General features: G+C 43.7%; 1 protein-coding gene across 1 annotated transcript in view; it reads left to right on the forward strand.

The window, feature by feature from the left end:
- Positions 1–17,807, forward strand: part of XKR4 (XK related 4) — a 320,227-nt gene that overhangs the window by 197,614 nt on the left and 104,806 nt on the right. Inside the window, exon 2 of the mRNA XM_060128111.1 lies at positions 17,294–17,493. Within this exon, the coding sequence (XP_059984094.1) occupies positions 17,294–17,493 (200 nt within the window). The remainder of the gene's footprint in view (positions 1–17,293; positions 17,494–17,807) is intronic.

Below are 17,807 nucleotides of genomic sequence, written 5' to 3' on the forward strand. Positions count from 1 at the left end.
CTTGGGGAAGGTCACTTGGGAACTCTATACTATTTTTTCAACTTCTTTGTGAGTCTAAAATTATTTCTAAGTGAAAAGTTTTTTTTAAGAACAAATACCAATTAAAAGAATGCATATTAAACACATTTTCATGGTTGCCTATGTGAAGAAAGAAATGGAGACCAGAGGGGGAGAGAGAAAGATATTCCAGAGTCTATTTAAATACTTGATTTATAATTTTAAGGGGCGACATTGCAGTTCTCTATTACTAGATTATACACACCATGAGGTCAAGAACTGTTTGTTAGTCATTTCTGGATCTCTCAGTGACTAGCATAGTGATGTGTGTATATTATTCAGAATGAACATTCATTCTATTGTTAAACAAATTAGTGAACATATCTATTTCATAGCTGAACTCCATAAAGCAAACAATCCTGAATTTGCAAGTCTATTTTAAGTCTGTTTTAATGGAAATGTTGATAGTTTGTGAACGCGTACTTTAACCATTACGCTTTATATTTAGGTCTAAAACATTTTTGTAGGATGCAGTTACGTCATGCCTAGCTCTTCCCCCAAAGTGGATGTGACTGCCATCAGTACATTCAGGAATTCAGTGGAAATAGCAGATGGGAGACCAACGTGATCTGAGAAGGGCCTTCGTGTCTCTTCCCATCAAGATTTTCCTTTCAACAGAAAAGAAATTATAGTTCCTAGAAATGTCCACATGGAGGTTTCTGGAATCCAACTGCAACTCTTGAATTAAGATGCCCCATTAATCAAATCACATTTTTTGTTTCACTAGTTTTTGTATTTTCCTCATCCTCCTCTTTGACCTTAAGTGGGCCTGCATGTAATTTAATATTCCTTTATGATACTTTATGAATCAAGGCCATGTTTCTCAACTAGTAATTGCAGTCCTTAAACGTGTAGTGAAGGTTGAGAAACGATCCTACTCCTTGTTGCTGGTTTATGCTGGGGAAGAGTGAAAACATCTAGGAAGAGCATATCATGTTAAATGATGACATGGAGAAAAGACAGAAGTTAGTGGAAGGGAGACAGGGAGGAAGGAGGGGGATGGGAGAGAGAATCTGTACGTGGAGGTGGGGAGGTGATGGTAAAATAATGGGTTTTTCAGTAACTAGGTAGACATGAAGGGGGGTGCTCTGAAAAGTTCACATGATCTGAAAACATCATTGAACTACCTTGGAGGGAATTTTTCTAAAAGAAGATCCTTTGCTAGCTTTTCTCATCTCTGAATGCTGTTGTCATTCTGAGAATAGGACAAGTAGTTTTCTTATTCTTGACAGGAAAGGCAGGGTATTTTCCTCCCTGTCGTATAAGAAAGTCAACCACGGGACTCTTGATTACCCTGCTGCCGTATTCAAGAGGACGTGTCTTCCTTTTGCTGTGAACAGCACGTCTTCCGTTTTGTCTCTTGCCTGAGCCGGGTAGAAACAAAAACTGAATACAGAAATAGGCTGGCGTGGCACGCCCTGGACGACAAACTTAATTGAGCAATAAGTGAAAAATGTAAGAATTTTGTTAGGCTTCATGAAAATAGAAAATCGTGTGGATTTGAGAGAGATCTCCTCTTAAAAATAAAAAAAGGGGACTTCCCTGGTGGCGCAGTGGTTGGGAGTCCGCCTGCCGATGCAGGGGACGCGGGTTCGTGCCCCGGTCCGGGAAGATCCCACATGCCGCAGAGCGGCTGGGCCCATGAGCCATGGCCGCTGAGCCTGCGCGTCCGGAGCCTGTGCTCCGCAGCGGGAGAGGCCACAGCAGTGAGAGGCCCGAGTACCGCAAAAAATAAATAAATAAAAAAATAAAAAATGATCTGTTTTTAAAAATGCTAATTGCTCTCCCAGATTTTGTTTTTTAATTCACGTCTTTAATCTGGGCAACTTTCACTTACCTAGTTCCTCCTCCCGCACAATCCTTGAGGAGAAAAGTAAAGTTCTAGATTAACTTCTGGCAAACATCTTAGCCTGGATCCGCCAGAAAGCGGAGCCTGAGACAAGAGCCAAGGGTGTGCATGTGGTTTATTTGGAGAGGTGGTTTCAGGGGATAGGAGACAAGAAAGGAGGGACCACCAGCCCGGGGCGCACTGTGGGGCTGGTCTCCACTGTGGGAAATGGGCTAGACACCCCCGGGTGAGGGAAGAGGGAGTTCTGATCCAGCGATTCCTCTGATCCTCCCTGGTCAAGGGTGGCCCCAAGAATGAGAAGTCCCGGGCCAAAGATTAGGAGGAAAGACCGCAGCGCCGGCAAGGTTCCACTCATTACCCCTGTATGAGGTCAATAGACTCAGCAACAGCCTAAGTGAAGTTAGACAGAGGCTGGGAGGCATGTCACAGGGCAGCCGTGGGCGTCAAGACAATCGCTCCTCGACACTTTTAAGCATTTTCATGCTTATTTGTGACAAAGTTAAATAATAAATAAATGGAAGTATCTCAGGCAGCTGTTGACAAGCAGATGGCTCCGTGTCAGGACCCAGAATAGGAATCTCAGCCTTGCCCTAGAGAATCTCACCCTTTAAAGCCTGCTCTGAACCACAGGTATATCAGGTTCAACTCCATATTGAGGGAACGAGTTAGTTTTGACCCAAATAACATTTAAAATTTTTTTTATCGAGGTATAGTTGATTTACAATATTATATTAGTTTCAGGGGTACAGCTTAGTGATTTAGTATTTTTGCAGATTATACTCCATTAAAAGTTACTACCAAGACTTTTGTAAGACTTAGAATGGCTCTGAGTCCCTGTGCTATATGATATAGCCTTGTTGCTTATCTACTTTATATATAGTAGTTTGTATCTGTTAATCTCATACTCCTAATTTGTCCCTGCCCCCTTCCCTCTCCCCTTTGGTAACCACTAGTTTGTTTTCTATATCTGTGAGTCTGTTTCTGTTTTCCATATACATTCATTTGTATTATTTGTTAGATTCCACATATAAGTGATATCATACAGTACTTGTCTGTCTTTGTCTTACTTCACTAAGCATAGTATTCTCTAGGTCCATCCACACTGTTGCGAATGGCAGCCTTCTGTTCTTGTTTATGTCTGAGTAATATTCCCCAGGTAACATTTTGATATAAGATGAGCAAGTGGCCATTTAGGCATAGGTAGCTGACACATTTTCCTGGACTGGAAACCTGAGGCTGCTTTATAACTTAAGGTGCTGAAGTGGGTCTGGTTCTGTGTAGATAGCATGGATTTGGGAGACCAACAGAAATGGCATCTATGATGAGCTCAACTGCTTACTAGCTGTGCAACCTTCCTAAACGACCTCTGATGGTGAGGATTCCTCACGGATCAGAGGGAGTAGATAGCACCACCTTCATTAAGTGTCTGAGAAGAAAAAGAAAATGCATATAAAGCATTTTACCCAGTGCCTCTGTGTTTTAGGTGGAAAGTTATTGTTAATTCCCTTTGTCTGATTATGTGCATTCATTCTCGAAAGTTGAAAAAAAAAGCAAACCTTGAAACTGCTCAGATACTGTCTTAGCCTCCCTCGATGGGGTCCATGTACACCCCTCAGCTGCCATTCAAAACCATATTGGGAGTTCAAGTCAGGGTGGCATGGTACCTCCTTTTTTTAATGTCAGCAAGTTTAATTTAATTCTGGGCTATGGTAAAACAACAGAAGGGTGTAGGCTGTCTTTTGTTCTTCATGCAGTGTGCTAAAAATTACACGATAGACAGTAAATTAAGAAAAGCTGCCCTGTAAGTTTCAATTAAACCTTACATTGGTCTTAATATTTAATATATCATCCTGAATCACATTTCCATAAACCACAATAGAAGTTCAGGCAAAGGCTGTAAGAACATGTTAGATTTTTACTACTATTATTTTTCCTCAACTAAAACCGTCCCCTCAATAAAGCGTGAAATCAGTCGGATTTTCCTCTATGACGTAAAACACAAAGTCAAGTCTCATTGACCACAAATGTGGTTGAATTGAGTCCAAAGCACAATGCATGACTTTAGTTCATAAATTACCAGAAGAGCTCAAATTCTATCCTGAAAGAATGCATGTACGTTCCCATTCTCTCTTGACTTATGTTGTGATTTTAAAGAAAATTGGCTGGCAGGCACTAGTTGATAATAAAATATGATATGATGACACAAGAGGAAGGTCTGTGTGACAGAACGCTCAAAGAAGAGAATAACAACACAAAAGGTTTTAAATACTTTATATGCTATTACATACACAACTGTCAACTGTCAGCCCACAGAGATGCATTTTCAGCTGAGCCTGTGTGATGTATGGGGTGTGTGTGATGATGTTGGTTCTTGACGCACCCCGTGTGTGTGTATGTATTATATTTATATATATATATATATATATATATATACACACACACACATATATATTTGAACCTCATAATTCAGCTTTAAGTTTAGATCAATGAACTTACATTTAGACCGATGAGTTGGAAAGGAACAAAGAGAGAAAATACGTATCACAGAGTAATCACCTTCAGGAACCTGTAATCTAGTGAGAGTCAAAAATAAATAGCATATGAAGCAACTCGACCAGATACCTATTGCATCACTTCCTGATCCCGAGGAGCTCGAAGACCAGCTCAGAATGCTTCCCAACTCAGTTATCTCCAACTGATCGGAGTTTGCATGCAAAACAAAACTATTCTTCGCTCAAGAATTAGGGATCACGGGGTGTCCAGACTTCTGGTGCTGAGTGAGTTCAATAGAATCTCAGGGGGTAAGAATCACTGTGGTAGGAAGAGAGGTGAGGAAAAGCTTGCGCTAAGCCTGGAGGAGCGGCGCTTGGACTTGGCTGGGCACTTGGTGCCGGAGGACAAATGCGAGCCGACGCCAAAGGAGGAAGGAAACAGGGCAGGCGGGGAGGGGAGGCAGTCTGCGCGGGTCGCGTGTGCACTTCCACGTGAGCAGATAACCTGTAACGTCAGACCTGATAAGAGAAAGTGGGGAGAGCCCAGCAGAGGACGTTGGGGGCCATCTGGGGGCCACTGGCACTGATGCCATGTGAGTGGTATTTTGGAGGAAGAGAGTGCATCGTTGAGGGTGCTGCTTTGAGCCTGTGATGTGACCAAGAGGAGGGTTTGGGTGTAAGTGGCTGATTTGAAGGCAATTCTAGGAAGCACTGGTGGGGGTGGGGAAGTGGGACCGGGAAGGGAGGACAGTCAGAAGGGTGGGTGTCAATGAGTAGGTCGTACTGTGGGCCTCGGAGACTCAAGCCCCCCAGGGACTCACTTCAGAATTACAGCACCTGAGGCAGCTGGGGTATTTTTCCAACCATACCTCTGGTCATTGGCAGAGGACTGACCCAGGGCATGCACTCCTCAGCCCTTCCAAGCTGCCTTCATAGGGTTAAGAGAAAAGCCTCATCTCGTACCAGAGCGCGGGTGACAAGGGGCCATGGGCAGGGATTCAACTCGCCAGGAAGCTTCCCCAGATTCTGTGTCTCCAATCCTCCTAGTTCAATTAAGGGGCGGCCCAGCCATTTCCGGCTACTCTATAAAGATGGACTTTCTAAAGATACCTGTGTCATTTTGGTCAGCATATCCACTGAGAAAAGGCAACCACAATTGCATCTAGGATTCGACATCACGGAAACCTTATCACATTAATTCCAAGCCCCTACCATTCAACTTTCTCCTAGGAGTTTGAAATAACCCCGGCGCCCCCTTAGGTAGGCTGTGGGAAGGGAAAGACCCCCCGAGCGCTCACCCTCCCCGAGAGAAGCTGGATGCCCAGTCCCGAGGTTGCCTGATATACTCAGGTCTGGTGCCTTTTAAGCAAAGCCTTCTCAGTGGGCCTCAAACCCAAGCCTAGGGAGGAGGTGCGCCATGCTTAGCAAGGTTGGTACAGTCTCAGTGTAAGTAAAAAGGTGAGCCCATCTTGTGGCTTTAAATTCTAAAATGCCTCCCAAATCATCGTTAAGTGGGCCTGAATTTGAGACTCTGATCCCATGGCCTACCCAAGATCTCCACTTGGATATTTAAAAACATCTCAGAATTACCACGTGTGAAGTCCATCGTCATCCAGTAACCTGCTCGTTGCAGGAAGTGGCAGCTCCATCTCCGTAGCAGCTCAGGGCAAACAGCTTGGAATCAAGATTGCTTCCTCTTTCTCTCACACCCTCATCTGATCTGGCTGCAAGTTCCATTGGCCTTAACTGCCAAATAAATACCCAGGATCTGCCTCATTCTCCACCGCTACTATCGAGATCCAAACAATATCACTTGCAAGGTTATTGCAATAACCGTGCTGATTCTACTCTGCTCCCCTTCATTCTATGCTCAGCACAGCTGTCAGAGAAACCTCGTGGCCAGATCGTGTCTCTCACCTGCTCAGACCTGCAAATCGCTTCCTTACTCACTGATACAGTCCACACAGAGCCCACCAGGCCCTCTGTGACCAGACCAGACCCTCCCATTTTCCCTTTTACTCTGCCCCCTCCCCCGTTCACACCCACCTACCTGGTGCTCCTGGGATGAACTCAGCACATGCCCACCTCAGCCCCTTGGACCTCCTGTCCTTTCTGCCTGGAATGTTCTTCCTCAGGTTTTAAGTGGAGATGGCTTATTTCCTCTCCTTCCTTTAGATGTTGACCCAGAGTTCATCTCTCCAGGGAATTTCCCTGGCTATATAACTTAATTGACAAGCACCCTGACATTCCTCACTCCCTTTCCTGGTTTATATTTTCCTTGGCACTTAGCATGAGCTTTTATATTTTACCTTCTACTTGTTTATCTTGCCTATTGTGTGTCATCCCCCACTGCGATGTAAGTCTGTACATGTTTCATTCCCTGCTCTATTCCCAGAGCCCAGAGGAGTGCTGTCTCCAAATAAATGCTCAATAAACACTTGAGTGAATGAATGAGTAAAAGAGTTCATTGTTTTAGGGCTTCCCTGGTGGCGCAGTGGTTGAGAGTCCGCCTGCCGATGCAGGGGACGCAGGTTCGTGCCCCGGTCCGGGAGGATCCGTGAGCCATGGCCGCTGAGCCTGCGCGTCCGGAGCCTGTGCTCTGCAACAGGAGAGGCCACAGCAGTGATAGGCCCGCATACCGCAAAAAAAAAAAAAGAGTTCATTGTTTTAGATGAAGGGGACTTTTCTTTTGGAAACACTGAACTTTTTGTATGTGGGTACAATTCCTAGGGCACCATCTCCATAGTTATTAGCTTGGTACGTGGTCATGGACGTTTTGACTGGGGTCGTCCCGAAAGGGGCCCTACATGTTGTTAGACTACTTAGGTGGAAGACCAGCCCCCCTGCCATGTTTAGGTTAGCGCTTTGTTTTTTCACATCCCATTCACTAAATTTTTGCAGCCAATTGTGGTAAGAAAATTTTCTCTGGGTTATTAAACACAGTTGAGAACAAAGATTGCTGAGCAAATAGGATAAGGAAATCATTGTGTCTATGATGATGGAGAAAGGTCTTCTCCCCATCCTAACTCATCTCCATGAGCCACTCTGGACTGCATTCCATGTGAGCCCTCCCCAGGAGGGAACATTCCAAGCTTAGAACAAGCGCTAGCTGTCAGCACGGAAAGTTCCTCTGCTTTCGTCCTCCTGAGCTGATAGCACAACATACAAAACTCTGGCCCGAGGAGCCTTTCAGCTCTCTGCTCTTAGAAATTAGGTGCTCAGGGTCAAACCAGCCAGTGTAAGCTTGGAGCAAGCGGACATTTAGGGTTCTCCTCTCAGCATCTGGCTACACGAGACACAGGTGATGCCTCCATGGACAGTGAGGCTGCCTGGCAAAGGGAAGGGCATCTGCCACTCACGACAAAGCTCTCCTACGCACCAGAATGAGGTATTTTAGACCCAGTGAGTGAAGACCTACAGTCATTCTGTTCGCCATCTTTTCACAGCACTATGTTTTTTTTGTTTTGTTTTGTTTTTTGCGGTACGCGGGCCCGCCGTGGCCTCTCCCGTCGCAGAGCACAGGCTCTGGACGCGCAGGCTCAGCAGCCATGGCTCACGGGCCCAGCCGTTCCAGGACCGGGTCACGAACCCACATGCCCTGCATAGGCAGGCGGACTCTCAACCACTGCGCCACCAGGGAAGCCCAGCACTATGTTTTATGTTGTCTAATTCTGCCAAGAGTTTGGGGAGACACAACTTGAATCTCTTCTTCCCCTAGAATGGATGAATAAATAAATAGACAATAAAATTCTAATAAGACGACAATATGAACAGTAATAAAGTGTCTGAAGGAGAATGCAAAATCGTTGTGTTTGGGCCTGAACAACTCTAAGAGTCCAGTGGTGCTGGTGAAATCGATCCCTGTAATGTACATCTGCTTGTGGACCTTTCAGGCAGGACCCCAGCCCACCCTGGGCTGTAACGTGGTACCCTGACCTGCTTCTCCTTCTCTCTTCCCTACCAACTTGGCCGCCCAATGGATGTGATGGGTCAGATGCCCCAGGCCTGTGGATTTTTCAGCCAACTTTTAAAAGTATAAATGGCCATAAGTCTGCTCAAGTGAAGGATTAAAAAGCTGCAAGGCAACATCTTGTCTTTTAAATAGAATAAAACATTATACACATGCACACAACGGAACTTTCCTCATTTGTCATAAAATCAGTCAATTCAACAGGGCTGAGGATGGAAGTTCTGATTCTGTCACAATCACTATTTCCTGAGTAATAGGAACAAATATTCTATTAATCTGTTTTTTTCAACATAGTTAATAATTTCTATTAGTATTCTTTCAATCTTTTGAAGTCTTAAGTTATACCATGTCAGTATTTTGTCAAATAGTAGTCACTGCTCTATTAGCTCCAAGCCGCCCTTCTCCATTTTAGCACATTGTTTACTATTAAAGTGTTAGTACATTGATTTTACCATGAAATGTTAGTATATTGGGACTCTAAGGAAAAAAATAATTGGGGGAGAAATGCTCCTTTTATTTTCTCTGAAGGCTGGGTACCAGTTGCTATGAGGTGTTCAGAGTGAATAGAGAATCTTCCTTTCAAGTTCAAGAACTTTCTCATCTGTTTTAGCTGAATTTACTAAGTAGCCCCAGAGACCCTGGTCACACTGCCCATTACAAGGAAACTTGTTTGGTGGAGAAAAAAGTTCTATTATTTCCTACTCTAGGTTTGAGGAATACATGAGAACTTGTTTATGTAATAAGTATCATTATGAGAGGTATGCATGAAAATTAAACAAAACAAAAATAACCATATCCCATAGGTAAATTTTATTTTCAGAGAAGACTAAAAATAAAATCAATCAAAGGGCCTTTTTATCAAACACAAGATGCTAACTAAGTATGCTTTCACGTTGTGTGAGCTCATACTGTATAAGAATGCTCTACACCGTGATAGAAGCTCTTAATATCTTACTAGCACTGAGTACTATTCTCCTCTGAGAACCCAAATTAATTCTAATTATCTGAGCAAGAGAGAGAGAGGTGGAAATACAGCTCACAGGTCAGATACATGCAGAGAAAGCCAAAGCCTCGTTAGTCTAAGAGGCAGTGTTGCTTTGGGGAGAAAAATAAAAGTATTGTGAGTGAGGAAAAGCTGTTGAGGTTCTTGTCCCATTGGAGGATTTCTGGGAGACCCTGAGGATATTCTCCATCTCTCTTTCCTTATCGCAAATATCCATGAAAGGCACAGCAGAGGCACGACACGCACACGCACACTAGAGCGCTTAGGGGCTCTGGGTGAGAGGTGATCCCCAGGCCACTGTGAGGGGATGGCTCTGCAGCGCGGGTGACAGCGCACCCCGGTCCCCTCGGGTCAGCGTGGCCCAGACTGACCTCTTAGGGCTGTGACCTCTAACGCTTGGGTCAACCATAAGGTCAAGCAATGCATTCGTTCCCTCCTAACGCACATTTTTCCCCCCTTGGAATGATTGATGGGAAATAGAATCTAATTTTAAAACAACAGTCACTAGGAAATTTTCCCCTGTAGAAATATAGGACAGAATATTGTCATTTTTACTGTTATTGGCATAATGGAGACAACAGAAACTTGCTGTTCTGGTGTCAAAACAAGATTTTGTGGTCATGGCTGTTGTTTAAAATATTCAATACAGAATATTTAAGATGACAAACCGTACAACTTCGTCCCTTGTCAGTGCCTACTGTTGATGAGAGAGAGAGAGAGATGATCGATAGACAGACATATGTGTGTGTGTTATGATATATATATATAGTGAACGTGTATACATATATAATAGTTAAAGCTTTGCTTGTAGCCAGGCCACAGAAGAAAATTCCAGTTCCTGGGATCAGTGTTTATTTATGTTGTTTCTTTAAAGCTCTTCTGCTCAGATTTTATTCTGCATTTTTCAGATAGTAAAAATAACATCTGTTAACAGCTAACCTGTTTAATGTGCTATAAGAGAAAGAAAATGCAATATTAGAATATATATGCATAACATCCTCATAGCTGTTAATGATTTCTGATTCAGCTATATCAGTAGTTAACATTTGATCAAATATTATTTAAGGACTGAGGTATTCCTCATAAATATGGACTATCTGAAACTTGTTATATACATCTCATTTCCCCACAAGTAATGTAAAGATTATCTCAATCACATTAAATTGTAGATTAAATACATACTAGATATATAATGCTTGACATGCTGAATGTTTGGAATTTTCCTCCCTAACTTATCACTTTTGCCGTACTATGTTTAGGTCTGAAGTTGGTAATGTGAATTTAGCCCAGGTTGCTCTTTGCACCTGGAAAATATTGATGGAAAGGAGCTGAGAATTTAAATGCAATTTACATCTTCAGAAAATCAGTGGACTAGATTTTGTGTAGGTATGTGGAGGGCGTGGGTTACGTGTGGGTGTCTTTGTGTGAGGTATGGTAGGGAGTTACGTAGATGTGTTTGTGTGTCTATATCTTCAGTAATGCTGAGGAAATTACAAAATTAAGATATTCTTAGGAATGAGACCATGTTGATAAGGTTGGTGCAGAATTCCTGGTGTCATTTTGTGAGGTAAGGAAAGCCCTATCTTCCATTAGCATGCTCCACGGGACGATAAATTAGAATGATCCTATCAGGAAATGAGTCAGTCATACAGTAAAGATGGCAAACATCTTCTGAACGTGTTCACCTCAGAGGAGGAGTTGGACACACCGACATTTCAGAGTGGGGTTTACCGGGAACATCTCCTGTTAGCAGGAATGAGAGCTGTGTGTTTAAGCCACTACCCTCTCATGCTTACTACATACTTCATCCTCGATGACGAAGACTTGAAACTTTTTTCCTTCTTAAATGAAGGCAATTCATTGGTAATTATGCTAAAATTTTAACCATAAATATGGCTTTTTCTAAATCCTCCCTATCTGAATGTCTTTTCATTGACATCAACTTCCTTGGTCACCTATGCCTGTTGGGTGTTATTTGTCTTTTTATTAATACAGCAAAGCAGAATCCTAAGAAAAAGAACCTTAGTGACGCCTCCAAACCCCACCTGGACGCCATGCTGGATCCCTTTGACACTCAGGAGGTGTAGAAACTACCTTGTTTCCCAGCAGAGTGGTGACCTTCTGTATCTGCCCTCGGGGAGAACAGGCAAAGGCCAAATCCAACACTCCCCAGAATAAAATGCCTAAAGGAAACAAGAAGAACTGAAGACATAAAACCACCTGAATTTTTCGGGTCAAAGAGGTGGCCTTATAGAGGAGCCCAGAACACCGATAACCTTGGTGTGCAGCGACATCCCTGCACACCGTGAACACAGCACGTGCACGAGACACATCTTCTTGTTTAACGCTCACATAGCCGTGAAGGAGGTACGGTTCTCTCCACCTTAAGATAAAGAAACTTGGATCAGAAGCTAAGTGGCCGTAAGAATCAGAGGGGAGAAAATACTTCCCAGTTAAATCATAATAACACAGATGCCAAGGAGACAAGACTGCTTGGTGTTTGTCTTCAAGTATGCAAAGGGTCGTTTTCCAGGGACAGGCCGTCAGCCATCCTCCCCTCCCCCAGAGTAGACATGTGTTATAATGCAATGTGAAGGATCTGGATTAGACTAGGAGGGCAGCTCACAGCCATGAACTTCTCGACTCTGTCTACCCAGCAGATGGCTGCCAAGAACCATTCAAAAGCTAACTTGTGGGCTTCCCTGGTGGCACAGTGGTTAAGAATCTGCCTGCCAATGCAAGGGACACGGGTTCGAGCCCTGGTCCAGGAAGATCTCACATGCAGCAGAGCAACTAAGCCCGTGTGCCACAACTACTGAGCCTGTGTGCCACAACAACTGAAGCCCACGCGCCTAGAGCCCGTGCTCTGCAACAAGAGAAGCCACCGCAGTGAGAAGCCCGCGCGCCACAGTGAAGAGTAGCCCCCGCTCGCCGCAACTAGAGAAAGCCTGCATGCAGCAACGAAGACACAACACAGCCAAAAATAAATAAATAAATTTATTTTAAAAAAAGCTAACTTGTGGAGTCACATATCAAGGCGTCCCCTCGGCATCTCTGACCAGCATCATAAGTTCCCAGGCTCCGCTGGTGGGTTGGATGGAGCACAGTGGAAGCATCTTGTCAGATCCACTGAGTGAAGGTGCAGGGGCAGCCGTGATGAGGGCCCTTCGTGGAAGGCAGACAGCACAGGCTCACGTTGCCATCATAGCTGTCTACGGCCAAGGGTGCACTTCAGCGCCTCCCAAGTTTCTTTGGTCCTGATTTTGATTCAGGGACATCTTACACAGCTGTCCCTCGTTGGGGGCCTCTTTGTCTCCTGGGGTTCAGTTTCAGACCTGAGGCCTCACGTCTACCACATCACTGGTTCTTACCAAAGGGATTATAACTTCTTACAGAATATTTCCGTTTTAAAACCTCTTCCCTTTTTGAAACTCATCTACGGGTGCTTAACACAAGAAGTAACTCCAAGGCTCTTGTCCTGGTAGCTATTAAAAACACAAACAAACCAAGACATCTGCACAGAAGAGTTAACTTGACAGTTCTGCTCCTGTTTCTGGAACACAATGACTTTTCACTGGAACACAAGTCCTTCTTCACGTCATTCTAAATTTCTGTGGAAAAGAACCCATGAGCTTATTCTTTTATGTTTATTTCTCAATTCCCTATGCAGTTTACTAGATTAAAAGACACAATAGTCTAGCTTCTTTGAATAATCCTCATCTGTCCCCATTTGTTAGAACTGAATGACAAATAAGACCAGTCTTCCTTTGCTCTCTGCATTGATGTTCTGTCTCTAGAACAGCTGGTATTACCAGTTAGGTGAGAGGTGTTTGGGGCTGTTTGTCAACGTGGACAAAATTCCCTGCCCTGAGAAGTAACTTATTATGAAACCAGATCTCCCTAGAGTCAAACCTCTGGCTGGACGCTCTGGGGAAGCAGACGGGGAACTGCATGATACAGGTCAAATGTAGAACAAGAGCTGAAACCCTGAAGACCTCTCTCAGGGACTCGCTTTACAACTGGAGGGCTGGTGTCCACACAGCCCACCCAGGAGATAGCCATGGCAGAGGGGAAGGAACCTGACACTGAAGTACAGATTTGTGTTTTCATCCCCCTTTCACGTGGGGCAACATTTTCGTACCATGCGATGTGAGGAACTGGTGGGAACAGTTGTGTCTCATGGTCCACATTTCTACTCACACTCATTGGGCCTCTTCTCTTCCAACCTTCCCTTCCGGCAGCCGATAAAGAAGGTGGTGAGAAAAAATAATAATGTGACAGAATGTGGTAACCATTTACATATTGACAAGATGGAAGAGACCAATTGTGATCGCAAAGCCTCTTTATTGTCATCGTTTTTCAGAGCACAGACTTGAGAAAAGCCCAAGCTGACTGAGCTGTGGGCATAAGACCCCTGATGTCCATCACTGTTGATTTAGAGAAAGTAGAAAACTCTCCTGATACCGTGTAAAACTCTAAATAGCGCTAATGTCCACTAAATCGCATAGACCATTGTGTGCTTCCAGCTGGAAGCAAAAACTGATATGATGTAGGCTCTTGGTCCGTCTCATGAAAATAACTAATTATAAAGAAATAGAATTTGAGACTTTCCCCCCAATTCAACTTAACACACTTTGATGAATCCCAGCGTGAACAGAAAATAGTGCTCAATGGTGAGCTCCAGTGATGAGTGAGCGCCCTCCAGCCTTGGAGGTCTGGAGCAGAAGCCAGCACAGAAACAGATAAACCCACCCAGTGAGGTAGCTCCCGTGTTAGCGGCATGTGCAAGTTGGGTGCAGGGAAGGATTCTCGGTTGGAGTCATCAAGGAAGGTCTTCTGAGGTGAGATACATCAGCAGAGTTTTAAACCACAACTGTAAGTTTCCGTAGTGGAGAAAAGAGACAAGGTCATTCTAAGAAAAGGTAACGTGAATGTGCAAAATGTATTTCAGGCCAAGAGTGCTACATAGGCAAATACACTTCTTATCAGAACGCAGGGCATTTTCCTCATCTTTGTGTCTTTACATATGTAGTTTCCTTGGGCTTTTTTGGAAATGTTTGCATGTTCTGAATTTTTAAAATTCTGAAATCTTTTGCACATTCATGTTACCCATATATATAATGCTTGTATAACTATATATTATATATATAATGCGTGTGTTTTGGCGTAACCTTGGAATTTTTAAGTAGTCAGATAAAATTATTATAAGGACTTTGACTTTCTGGTCAACTTTCTTCAAGCAAGAAGGCAACCTTTGTATTCAGTGATGTATAGGTGTTAAGCGAGCCCCTGTGGCTCTGGTAACCCCTACCTTCCCCCCTGCCACTGTCCTGTACCATAATACTGTGATGGGAAGACAAAATCACCTTTTATTTCTGTTCCAGAATCAAATTTTCTAATGTGATTCATGGAAGGAATGAATGAAACGGAACACAAAGGAAAATATACAAACCAATTTTACATAAATCAGTAAAAACTGTGGCAAAGCAGCTTAGGAATGTTGACCTACAGTCCACTTGATCAAGACACTTATAGCAGGGGAAAGCTTTGGATTCCCAGGGAGGGAAAATATAACATAAATCCATATTATTTTTAAATTTTTATTTATTTTTTTAATTTTTATTTTATATTGGAGTATAGTTGATTAACAATGTTGTGTTAGTTTCAGGTGTACAGCAAAGTGATTCAGTTATATGTACACATGTATCTATTCTTTTTCGAATTATTTTCCCATTTAGGTTATTACAGAGTATTGAGCAGAGTCCCCTGTGCTGTACAGCAAGTCCTTGTTGGTTATCTATTTTAAATATAGCCATGTGTACATGTCAATCCCAAACTCCCAATCTATCCCTCCCCCCCATTACCCCAGTAACATAAGTTCGCCCTCTAAGTCTGTGAGTCTGTTTCTGTTTTGTAAATAAGTTCATTTGTGTCACTTTTTTAAGATTCTGCACAAAACTGATACTGTTACGCCACTCAAATGCAATTCTCAAGAGACAAGTGTTGGTAGGGGAAAGGTTACTTTATTTTGGAGGCCGGCAACTGGGGGAAGGGCGGACTCCTGTCCAAAGGCCGACTCCCTGCCGACACTCGAGGAGCAAGAACTTTTATAGGCAGAGGGAGGGGGCTACACGCAGAAACAGCACAGGCAGCACTGACAGGCATCTTGAAATTGGTCATCGGTGGTCTGACCAGCGTCATCTCGATTGTTTTAGGTACACGTAATCTTCAGTTCCAGGGTTGGTTTGTTTCCATTTCTCTGAGGCCAATTCTTGGAATTGTGACAGCTTCTGTCATGGCTACAGCCTGGTCATCATGTAGTTACCTTCTTCAGTATCTGTAAGACAGCTCCCAGGATACGGCTCAGAATATTATCCACAGCCCTTAAGGAGGAACTACAGGTCCTTGACTATGCTTAAGGACTAAACTATTATTATTTGGTCTCCTAGGACTGTTTTCCTCTGTTTCTGCGTTTTCTCACTTCTCTGATTAAACTTATTCTTTGGCTAATTTTCTTCCACAGACAAAAGTCAGGCAGAGGACATGGGGGGGGCGGGGGGGGCAAGAACAATAGGGTCCTGCTCCGTTTCAGTATCATATGATATTTGTCTTTCTCTGTCTGAGTTACTTTGCTTAGTATGATAATCTCTAGGTCCATCCATGTTGCTGCAAGTGGCATTATTTCGTTCTTTTTAATAACTGAGTAATATTCCATTGTATATATACATATTACATATAGAAGTAATTAAAGTTCCAAGTGCTGTGAAGGAGAAATTGAAGCATGTTCAGAGAGTGACCAGGGTGTCAGGGGACTTGGGGGGTCATGGGACATGTGGCTGGGGACACTAGGACTTTTGGAAGGGAGGGGAGGAAAGTGGAAATCTCTGGGGACTCTGAGGTGTCTTCCAGTATTAGAAAGGTTGTGTAGAAAAGATGAATTGGATTTGTTCAAGGTGACCCTCAGGGGATGGATCAGAAGCAAAGGTGATGCAGGAGGACCAGTTTCAGAAACTCTCTCCCTAACAGTGCCGGCCTGTTACTCAAGGACCCGATTTTGAGAACTTCATCACTATTCATAAGGAATGAGCACATCATGACCCAAAGAACAAGATAAGCCAGAGCAGTAATTAGATCAAAGACTATGTCACTTTACTTTCTTCGTAGTATCTATACCCTCTTGTCTTTTCTCTCCATAGGATAATTTGACTTCTTTTTCATGGTATTAAAGAACAAATACAAGTTTGTCAGAATAAAATGTGATGACCATTCAGAGACAGCCTCTTTCACACCCAACGGGAAATGGCACTGGCTTTCAGGATTGCCAAGCCTGCTTTCATTCTCATACTCTTCCAAACACTTTTGGAAAATTAATATGCAATACTTAAGGTTACCACATTGGTGATTCTTATCAGGAAATTTTCTTCAAGCAGTGGGGTAATTTTATTTTGGATTCAATACACTGTTTTTTTCTTCTTTTGTATAGCTTTGACATTTTCAATAGTAAAAGTTTTTGAAAAAGGCATCAGGAGGGTTTACAAACACATACGTCCTAGAACTTGACTTGCATCATGCCCTTGGAGACATCCATCTGCTGAGGACCATTGAGCACATGGTGGAACTGACCAGGAAGGGTGTCTGTCGATTATCAAGGTGGAAAATCCCTTCTACACCTGTGTCTCACCTCCCTCTTCATATTACAATGCAGTGGAATGCTTTAACGAAGACGAAAATTGCAGTGACTCCTCAAAGGGAACCTTTAAGAATAAGGGCCAACTTGGGGCCTTAAGGGATAAGCCACTAAGGTAGTTGTTTCATGGACGTGCTTGCGCATATATGGTGGTTTGCAGAAGAGAAAAAACAGCCCTGGTGTTTGAAGGATGAGTTATCACTCCGGTCTTTCTTTTTCTCTGTTTCCTTTCTAGGTATTTCCACACGATATACTTAGGCATTCGAAGTCGACGGGGCGCAGAGAGTGGCCGGTGGAGGTTTTACTGGAAGATGGTCTACGAGTACGCAGACGTGAGCATGCTACACCTGCTCGCCACCTTCCTGGAGAGCGCTCCCCAGCTGGTGCTGCAGCTCTGCATCATCGTACAGACCCACAGCCTGCAGGCCCTCCAAGGTAAGGGCTTGCAGCTCGCTTTCTGCGTTTGGGGAAAGGGGGTCGGCTCCTCTTCTCACAACCCGAGGACCGTTCCGTGACCCTTGGACGCAGGTCACGGTGCTCTGCGTTCTCGTCGGCCGCTTGACACCTGTATGTGTGAATGAGGCCTATTTTCTTCTTCGCCATCACTTATCATGGGTAGTTTACAGGAAGAATTTTTTGCCCTCAAGCTGCCCTCCGAGTAGGAAAAAAAATCCTCATGATTTTACACTCGCTCAATATGAGAACAGAATCCACTGAAGCTTTCTGGCTTGTACGATAACTTCCAAAAC

This window comes from Lagenorhynchus albirostris, chromosome 17, assembly GCF_949774975.1.
Source record: "Lagenorhynchus albirostris chromosome 17, mLagAlb1.1, whole genome shotgun sequence".
In the NCBI taxonomy this organism is placed as follows: Eukaryota; Metazoa; Chordata; class Mammalia; order Artiodactyla; family Delphinidae; genus Lagenorhynchus; species Lagenorhynchus albirostris.